Source organism: Amphibalanus amphitrite, unplaced genomic scaffold, assembly GCF_019059575.1.
Source record: "Amphibalanus amphitrite isolate SeventyFive unplaced genomic scaffold, NRLGWU_Aamphi_draft 000067F_arrow, whole genome shotgun sequence".
Classification (NCBI taxonomy): Eukaryota; Metazoa; Arthropoda; class Thecostraca; order Balanomorpha; family Balanidae; genus Amphibalanus; species Amphibalanus amphitrite.
The window spans coordinates 387958-398199 of record NW_024881563.1 but is presented as its reverse complement, the minus strand read 5'-3'; the positions used below and the strand labels follow the sequence as shown (position 1 = coordinate 398199).

At 52.4% G+C, this 10242-nt stretch overlaps 1 protein-coding gene across 8 annotated transcripts; it reads right to left on the bottom strand.

Moving 5' to 3' along the window:
* Nucleotides 1-5372: 5372 nt before the first annotated feature.
* On the bottom strand, nt 5373-8881 carry LOC122378892 (uncharacterized protein K02A2.6-like). 8 transcript variants are annotated; one of them, XR_006256100.1, is made up of 3 exons: nt 6689-8881; nt 6211-6357; nt 5373-6014 (listed from the first exon to the last, which is right to left on the bottom strand). XR_006256100.1 is itself a non-coding variant. In XM_043360529.1 (2 exons), the coding sequence occupies exons 1-2, from the start codon at nt 8842-8844 to the stop codon at nt 6000-6002; spliced, it is 2649 nt and encodes an 882-aa protein (XP_043216464.1). In that variant the 5' UTR covers nt 8845-8881; the 3' UTR covers nt 5373-5999. The 8 variants fall into 8 exon arrangements, 7 of the variants coding, with proteins under 7 accessions (XP_043216464.1, XP_043216465.1, XP_043216469.1 ...); XM_043360529.1 differs by having other exon boundaries at nt 6211-8881; XM_043360530.1 differs by having other exon boundaries at nt 5373-6357.
* Nucleotides 8882-10242: the final 1361 nt, after the last annotated feature.

Genomic DNA, 10242 nt, shown 5'->3' with positions numbered 1-10242 from the left:
GGTACAGTTCATATAGAGTCCCTGGTCCAATTGCTGTTACGTGACACTTATTGGAAAGGGCGACCCCACAATGGATTCATATAGCCACTCTTACATACCTGCACCAACGTTTCCCAAAGTATCCCTTTGATAAGTGGCACTTTAGCAAAGTGACACTTGCCGACTGGCCTTTCTATATGAACTGGGCCCGGCCCTGGTGAGTTGCCGGGGCTGAGCCTGACCAAAGGATAGGCCGAGCAGCCCCCAAGCACTCACCGCACCCGGCTGCGGGCGAGCTCGGCTTATTCCAAATGGGATAAAGTTTCCCGTCCAGTCTGGATCAGGGGGTTGCGGCGTGGAGGAAGATTTGAGTTTCCTGAGGATATTTTGAATACAGAAGCTCTTTATAAAACATGAAACATGCATTTTATATTATTTTAACGGTCAAAACAGCGGCCGATGTCGGTCCGACGTCGCCCCGACGTCGGCCCGACGTCGGCTGGACCTCATCAATTGATCTCGGTCCGACGTCGGCCCGACGTCGGCTGGACCTCGGCTGGACGTCGGAACATGCGGGCATATCCGACATCCAGCCGACGTCGGCATGTTTACTGGGGCGGGGTCTTTCGATTTTGCTGAAAATCCTACCCCAAAATACCACCCCAAAGAGGTACATTTTCGGAATCAGCGCATCGAGAAGGCCCTGTACACCGATTTTCAGCCAAATCGAAAGACCCCGCTGTTTCCCGTTAAAATGTTAATTGGCCGTTAACTCGTTAATGGTCCAAAATACCACCACAAAGAGGTACATTTTCGGAATCAACGCATCGAGGAGGCCCTGTATACCGATTTTCAGCCAAATCGAAAGACCCCGAAAATTTGCTGCTGAAATCGATATATGCTGCTTAAATGTTAACGGATCGTTAACTCGTTAACAGTGCAAAATACCACCCGAAAGAGGCACATTTTCGTAATCAGCGCATCGAGGAGGCCATGAGGCCATGAGTTTTTGGCCACACCTGCCAGTTTTTGCGCGTGTAAAGAAGACGGCGGCGCGCAGCGCCGCGAAACTGGATAAGCTTATGATACATCAATTTCGCATCGTGTGTGAAACTTTTGACCCCAGGTCACGTAAGGTCAGGTCACCAGGCCAAGTTAAGTAACCATACCTCTAAAAACACTTTATGACTCTGACATTCCAATAGTTTAAATCCCAGAAGCTTGAAACTCGGGTTTTTGCATTAGGTAATCAATATGAATAATTCCCACATCTCGGAATTTTTATGACGGTGACCTAAGGTCAGGTCGATTAATGTCAATTTTGTAAGTTCGTGACACAGGTAAAAATGACACACTGAACCGGAAAATTTCACCCGTGTGCCCCTTGTATGCCCCTGAGGTTATCTCAGGTCATGAAACATCTCCACCAGTTTTTTATCATAACTTTAGTTAGAAACATGCTAGAGCGCTGAAAACACCATAGGTGTGTTCAGCTAAACAAATTAACAATACTAATCGAATGACATGCAACATGACCTTTTCCGTGAGTGTCATAGTAGCCTCTTTGCTCAGGGCGTGTTCTATGAGGGTGTTCTATGATCTATGAGCTTTTCAGCTCCATGTATATCTCTTTAATAGTGTGTCGAGTGTACATAGGTCAACGCGGGACACGCGCAATAGTGAATTAAGGAAGTATCTTTATGGGAGCATTTGGCTCCGAAGAGCCGAAGAGTGTAATTTTTTTTTGTGTGAAGGGCTCAATTTTTTTTTTCATATGCAGGGCCACTTGACTTGGTGATCAGATCTTCGGTGCTGTGGCATCAAACTTGTTACACGGGCTGCAAAATGTATGTGTTTTTAGAGCTGTTTTGCCAAGTGATTTTGCCAATTTTCGCGGCGCTTCGCGCCGCCAATTCATACTCGAATCAAAAAGATACCGTGAGTTGTGACTAATAAAGCACTCTCGCACGCAGGTATGTATGCATTACATGCTGACATACACTGGCGGTCCCAGGGGGGGGGCCACGGGGGCCATGGCCCCCCCTTTGGTGCTGAAAGGTGGGGCCATACTACCTATCTTTTGGCCCCACCTTTCAGATCGAACAAAAGTCCTAGAAAAGCTTTTCGTATGTTTCATTTTCTTTCTTGCGCCATCAAAGGACGTAAATTTCACTCATGAGTGGGCTCAGTTTCGCATTCTGTCAATTTGGCGGTCAGCGTCGCTGGCACCGGTTCACGAGTATGGCCGGATCTTATATGGAATATCAGCGTGGGTTTACTTGAGGCTCTCGTAGGCCCAGCAATGGCTGGCATGAGACCCTCTTCGGCAGTGGTGGGTGGGCCCTGCTAAAGGAGATTGGCTCTAAGACACTAAAGTAAGACCTCATGGGTTGGTGCTGTGTACCTCAGAAGCCCGGTGGTGACGCCGTATGCCGGCTTGGTTTCTTAAGGATTAGCGTGGGAACTCCGGGGCCTGCATAGAGTTTGCATGAGCTAGTATGTAATCTCAGAGGCATGTGTGTAATGTGTACACAGTGGCGGTCGCGGAGGGGGGGGGGGGGATCAGGGCCATGCCCCCCCAAAGGTCAATAAAGGGGGCCATCTTATCATTTGCCCCCCCCCCCCTCAAACAACCAATGGGCCCCCATATAGGTGTATGGGGCCCTGGCAATTATTCGATCGTCACGAGGCTCAAAAAACCCACGTCCAGCTATTAATATAGCTCCCACACCGGTCTTTGAGCGTCCTACACTGACCTCTGAGGGAACTTCAGTGGCGGTCAAGCGCCCACGTTGACCGCTAAGAGCCTACATCAACCTCTGAGACTCCACATCTAGCCTATGAGGGCCCCTAACCGGCCTCAGGGGTCCCAACCGGCGTCTGAGGGTCTCACACCGGTCTCTGGTGGCCTTAGTCTGTGGTGTCCCAAGACGAACCTTTAGGTGCCAAAGAGGGCCCCGCACTGGCTGCTGAAGACCCGATGCCGGCCTCTAAGGGCCTGCATTGGCCTCTGAGGAGGGCCCATCTTGGCCTTTGAGGGCCCTCTGCTGGCCTCTGGGGTCCAACGACGGCTCATGCCGGTCTTTTAGGGCCCCACGCTGACCTCTGAGGGCCCATGTTGGCCTGTAATGACCCACATTAGCCTCTGAGAGCCCAACTCGGCCACTGATTGTCTCAAACTACTGGCCTTTGTAGTTTGCAGGCCCTGTACTGGTCTCTGAGGGCCCTAAACTGGCCTCTACGTGAAAAGATACATGGGTGGGTTTCTGAAGATCAGAGGGCTCACGCAGTCTCCGGCACAGCCTTACGTTGGTCCTGATCGAGATTACTTTACGTCCTGATGGTCCCGCGCAGATTCCCTCATATTTCGACGTCAAGACCCCATGAGCCGGTGTGGGTCCTGGGGCTGGCAGAGACTGATGAAGTCCTTAGGGCTCAGGGCCAGTCTTTTTAGCAGTAAGACTAGGCAGGTTGAGTGTGCCCCAATAGAGCCGATGCGAAGCCCCGCAGGAGTCGCGCGCGGCCCTCAGATGCCAATTTTGAAAGCTCGGAACCTGTGGGGGTCTCCAGAGGTCGGTGTACCTACTCTCTCCCGCCGCCACACAACTAGGTATGTTTAATGTTACCTATATGGGTAAATGTCATAGTCTGAAAATGCTCTCTGGGTTTCACATGCTTGTTCAAAGCAAGAGGTGTCTGTACTTTTCCGAATTGTTTTATAGTGGTAAGGTCATGAATCCGCGTGCCTGGCCTTCCAGTATACACCTATGCTACACCGATCCGTCGTCATGGTGCAGTGGGCCGACCGGTGGAAGCACCGTGGGACGGGAAATGGAACTGGTGATTTTGCCTTAAATTGAGCTTAAAGATTTCACACAAGAATCAGATGGCTGATGAAGCATAAGTAATGCCAACTGCGCGGCACCTCGTGGACGTAAAAAATTAGCCGATCACCCCCCCCCCCCCTCCCGGTGGCGGATAAATGTTATGTCCCGCGAGTGTGACTTTGGCCCCCCCTTTTGCTAGCGGCTGCGACCGCCAGTGCTGACATAAATATACAAGGAGTCGATGCAGGGTATCAGTCGATGCACATCACACACTTCACAAAAACAAGACAACAAAAACAAAAACAAGACTTCCGTTTTCCACAAGGCTACCTTTACCGGACTAGGATTGAGCTTCTTTAGTTTCGTCCCATTTTCCATCAAGTGGGCAGTCATCCAGTCATTTATTTATCGCGCCTACCGTTTATGCTCGAGCTACAAGCTCTTCGATCTAGAGCTAAGATCCCTCAAAGGTTTTTTCTTGGATAACGGTTACCCAAGGTCGTTGGTAGATGCCGCCATTGCCATGTTTCTTAACAGAAGGTTCATTACTATCACAAATCAACCACAGGTTGAAAAACTCGAAAGCTTTTTCACTTTGCCGTTTTTCGGAAAACGCTCAATTAAGCTCAAAAATGAAATAAGCGCTCTCCTACAAAAGTACTACCCATATCTAAGCCCGCGATTCATTCTCAGAAACAACTTCACTATTGGATCTCTGTTCAAGTTCAAGGACTCTATCCCTAAAATGTGTCGATCTGCTGTAGTTTATAAGTTCAGTTGTCCTTCGTGTGAAGGATCTTACATAGGTTCTGCCTATGTTAGGCTCCACAGCAGAGTTTGTCAACACAAGGGTAGGTCACACAGAACGGGCGAACTCTTATCCAGTCCAGTAGCATCGTCTGTACGGGATCATTCTTTGGCATGTGACACCCCCTTCAGTATAGACGATTTCAAAATCATAGATCAAAAACGCTCAAACTTCAATTTACGAATTTTAGAATCTTTACACATATTTGAAGCGAAACCGACCATCAATGACCGATCATCTGCGTTTAAACTAAGTATCGTTCTGTAGGAAGACGACCGAACCAACACGAATGATGTTTTATGTCTTGTTTTTGTGAAGTGTGTGATGTGCATCGACTGATACCCTGCATCGACTGCTTGTATATCTATGTCAGCATGTAATTGTGTACTTGGTCTATCTTAACACTGAAGATGACTTTGAATAAAGTCGAAACGTTTGAAAATGTATGCATTACCTATCAGACTGGTGCACGGGCATCACTTTCCGAAATTAATTGGTAGGGCTTTAAAAGTTAATTTTGGGATACAAAAGCCATTTTTATCATGCATCGCCATACGGTTAATGATAAAATAATGAAATCATTGGTAGGGCTCGGGCCCTACCAAGCCTATACAAAACGACACCCATGGACTGGTGGCACACTTCAGTCATCTCATACCTCGTAGAAGACAAAAGTCTAGTGCCGTTAACGGTGTTAAATTGAACCGGACTTCAGACTGTACTGTGTAGGAATTTGGTCTATTACTGTAAAGTCCGTGCCGAGCTCCTTGCTGTATTGGGTCCAGCTGCAGACTGCCGCGCGGTCGGCCGACCGGCCGCCGCGCCAGGCCACACAAAACCGCCCGAGGCACATGCGCCGCGACACGCAGGGACGGACACCGCGCAGGGACGGACACAGGGACGGCCGATAAGGGAGGAGCAGCGGCGCACTCAGGCCACAGGTGGGGGAGGCGTGAACCATAGTTCACTACACTGCCCCCTCACAAAACACAAGTAATATGAACAGAGCTAGGAACCAAAAAACTTAGTCTGCTTTCTCACTCTAGTTCCGCGACGAACACCACCACCCTCGTCCAACACACGAGACTGTACACCTGCACCAGCCTCCACTCCGAGCCCCGAACGCAGTGGGGTTTCCGTCCGTGCACCAGCGTCGCCGGCGACACACGCGGGCTCGAGCTCTGATGCCTCAGGCCGGGGCTCCGACGGAGCAGGCGCCGAAGACGATGGCGATGCTGCTGGAGCGCTAGGCGCCGCTCCAGGTGTGCTGAACGGCGGCAGCGACGCGTCCAAGCCAGACTCCCCCGGACGAGACGGCTGCAGCGCCGCCGTCGGATTCCGAGATGGCTGCCCTCCTTCCGCAGGAATGTCACCGGGCTCCGAAGTCAGCGCAGAACGTCCTGCAAACAGTTCGCCGTCAGACCTATGCCGAAGCTGATCGATATGTCGTCTCCACAGCCTACCATCTTCAGTCTCCACAGCGTAAGACACAGGTCCATCCACTCCGACGACAACACCAGCAACCCACTTCGAGCCAACACCATAGTTCCTTGCAAACACTAGATCAGCCACATCCAGTCTCCTGCCAGTGCTCACCTTAGCATCGTGGTTTTCCTTTTGGATCACCTGTTTCTTCACCTCAGTTCGCAGGTCCGGGTGCAGAAGGTCCAGGCGACTTCGGAGGACACGCCCCACCATCAGCTCTGAGGGGGCTACGGAAGTTGTGCTGTGCGGGGTGATACGCTGGCAAAGCAACCATCGTGATAGCGTAGTCTCCCAGTCACTGTTCGACCTCTGCAACGCTAGTTTGACATCTTGTACAGCACGTTCAGCTAGTCCATTCCCCTGACTATGGCGAGGTTCTATGGTCTTATGATGAATGCCGTTCTGGCGCACGAACTTCTCAAAATCTGCTGACGTGAACGATGAAGCGTTATCAGTTACGATTACGTCCGGTAGCCCCCACCTTGAAAACATCTGTCTCAGTTTGGCTATAGTCGTCTGGGAGCAGACACTGGTACAACACTCTGCCTCCACCCACTTGGAATAAGCATCCACCACGATCAGGACGTACCTTCCCTTCTTCGGCTCAGCGAAGTCCACGTGGATCCTCGACCATGCCCGCTCAGGCCACGGCCACATGCAGATTGGAGAACGTCCCGGTGCAGGTCGGCTTTCCTGGCAGGCTTGACAGGAGTTCACGATGTGCTCAATATGCTGGTCCAGTTGAGGCCACCAGACACAGCCTCTCGCCAGAGCCTTCATGCGGCGGATGCCAGGGTGCGCCACATGCAGCTCCTTCAAGACTGCTTCACGTGCCCTGCTGGGAACGACGACACGGTGACCCCACATCAGCACTCCACGACAAACAGACAACTCCAGACGCTTCGAGGCAAAAGGTGACAGGTCTGCATCTGTAACCTGCGGCCAGCCACCCCTCTGGACAAGACGCATTACCCGAGACAGCACCGGGTCACGAGACGTCAGGAGGGCTACCTTCCTGGCGTCAAACAGCTGTTGATCATCGACCAGGAGCACCAGATCCTCCTCCTGCGAAGAGTTCGAGTCAGGCAGAGGACAGCGGCTGAGGGCATCAGCATTGCCCATCTCTTCAGTCCGCCGGTACTGAATCTCGTATCGGTACGTCGAGAGCTTCAACGCCCACCTCCGGATTCTGGAAGACGCCATCTCAGGTAGGTCAGCATGTTCACCGAACAACATCACCAGAGGTTTATGGTCGGTGACCAGCGAGAACATGTTACCGGCCAGGTACGCGTGAAACTTGGTAACCCCGAAAACGATTGCCAATGCTTCCCTCTCGATCTGAGAATATTTGCGTTCACATGGGGACAGACTTCTAGAAACGAATCCCACTGGCTTCTCAGTCCCATCAGCTTCCCTCTGAGCCAAAACGGCACCGATTCCCACAGAGGAGGCATCACACACTAGGACTTGCCGTTTGTTGATGGCGAAGTGACCCAACACGGAGCCAGACGAGAGGACGTCACGAGCCCACTGGAAGCTGGCAGCCTGCTCTGCACCCCAGCGCCATGCCACGTCCTTCTGCAGGAGGAGATGAAGTGGCGCCAGCTTCTGACTGCGGTCTGGAATATATCTGGAATAATACGTCAGAATTCCCAGGAACGACTTCAGCTGCTTAACGTTCTTCGGTTCTGGCGCTGACTGTATGGCTCGCACCTTGGCTGGTGTCGGCCTGATGCCGTCCTTGTCAACGATGTGACCCAAGTACTCGACACTGTGCACCAAGAATCTACACTTGGCTGGTCTCACCTTCAACCCGGCTCTCTTCAGTCTTCCGAGGACGTCGTCCAGCGTCTTCAGATGCTCCTCCGTCGTTCTGCTGGAGATCAGGATGTCGTCCAGGTAAGCCACCACACCAGGTAAGTCACGAAGCACCCGCTCAATCTCCCTCTGAAACAGACTGACCGCCGAATTGAGCCCAAAAGGCAGACGAGAGTAACGCATCAACCCCTTCGGCGTGTTCACCGTCAGTACATCGCGCGAGTCTTCATGCACAATGACCTGGTTATACGCCTGTGCTAGATCCAGCGTAGTGAAGACTCGTCCCCCAGCAAGCTGCGCGAAAATATCCTGCGCGCGCGGAAGCGGATATGTGTCACACTTCACAGCCTTATTTGCAGTCAGCTTTAAGTTAGCACATACTCTGACAGTGCCATCCTTTTTCAAGACAGGAACTAGCGGAGCGGCCCACCTGCTGTGCGTTACCTGTTCAAGTACACCAGACTCTACGTCCTTTTGCAGCTGCTTCTCCACCTTTTCCTTATAGGCGTATGGCATGGAACGAGCTCTGAAAAACTTGGGCTGCACACTTCGGTCAATGTTCAGGCGGAGCTTCACATCCTTCAACTCCCCCAGACCTGGTTCAAACACTTCCGCATACTTCCTTCTCAACGCCGCTACTGACACATTCTCAACAGCACACACTTCCTTCCAGTCTAACTTGACAGCTTTCAACCAGTCCCGTCCCAATAGGCTGGTCCTATTTCCTTGTACCACAACAACCTTGAGGTTAGCATGCTTCTGGCCCTTGTAAGTTACTGCAGTTCTGAATTCCCCCAGGACTGAAATCACATCTCCTGTGTACGTTCTCAACCTGAGAGCGCTGGGTTTCAACCTGGGACGTATCCGTAGAGATTTGTATGTGTCCTCTCCTATCAGAGTGTTACCCGAGCCGGTGTCTATCTCCATGTCTACTTGCGTTCGCTGAAAGTAAACAGAACAGCGAAGTGGCAGAGAACTCACCTGGAGGACGCTTGCAGATTGTGGGCTGTCGCTGCTGGTAGCCGCCACCTGCTGGACGTTCCCGGCGTCTTCATCGGGCCAGTTGTCCCAGTCCTCGGTGTCTGAAGCGCTGACGGCGTTCGTCACCTGCCGACGACCCCTGCCGCGGCCGGCTGGGGGCCTGCCTCGACCTGCTCCTGTGCGGCGGGGCTTTGGACAGGCCTTGGACACGTGTCCAAGTCCGTGGCAGTTGTAGCATTTGGAGTTACGGAAGCGACAAACATCAGCGCTGTGATTGTCTCCAGTACACCGCCAACACTGCGGATGGGCCTGCTGCTCCCTACGAGAACCTGCACTCACTGCCTGTAAAGGCTCGGCCCTCTCACCGTTATGAGACATGAGGTGGGCGTCCTTGGTCGACGTCTCCAGAGCCAGGCAGATTCTCACGGCGTTGCTGAAGTCCAGGCTCTTCTCCGAGAGAAGACGCCGCTGCATCCTCTCGTCTCCGACTCCAATCACCAGCTGCTCCAACAACCTGTCCTCCACAGTGTCCTCAAAGCAGCAATGTTCAGACGCTTTCCTGGGAGCAGCAACATAGTCAGCTACAGCCTGACCCGGACGGCGATTACATGTTCCGAACTTGAAACGACTGACCAGTACGGACGGTTTGGGATCCTGATGCTCCTTAATCTTTTCAAGCAAATCCTTGAAACTGACTTCACCGGGCTTGCTAGGCGACACAAGACTGCGTACAAGTGAGTAGGTCTGTTTGCCACATACCGTGAGAAATGTCGCTCTTTTTCTGCTGTCCGATGTGATGCCGTTACTCTCCAAGAAGAATTGCAGACGCTCCTCCCACTCCGTCCACGAACCTGAAGCTGGCTCAAACGGCTCCAGTTGCAGGTGCCCCGCTGCTGCAGTGCCGTCTTCGTTCGACATCTTCAGCTCTTCACTCCACCATCAGCCGGGCCTGAAGTTCACCTCGTCGCCAGTGTAAAGTCCGTGCCGAGCTCCTTGCTGTATTGGGTCCAGCTGCAGACTGCCGCGCGGCCGGCCGACCGGCCGCCGCGCCAGGCCACACAAAACCGCCCGAGGCACATGCGCCGCGACACGCAGGGACGGACACCGCGCAGGGACGGACACAGGGACGGCCGATAAGGGAGGAGCAGCGGCGCACTCAGGCCACAGGTGGGGGAGGCGTGAACCATAGTTCACTACAATTACCATTGGACAGATGGTATCAGATGGCATCGGCCTGAAAAAGTACGGTAACAATACCTACAGTTTTTAGTCGGCTGATCCGTCCCCCTGTCGAAAACTCGTGGCGATGCCCCTGAATTAAAGGAAATAGTTCACTTTTTAACA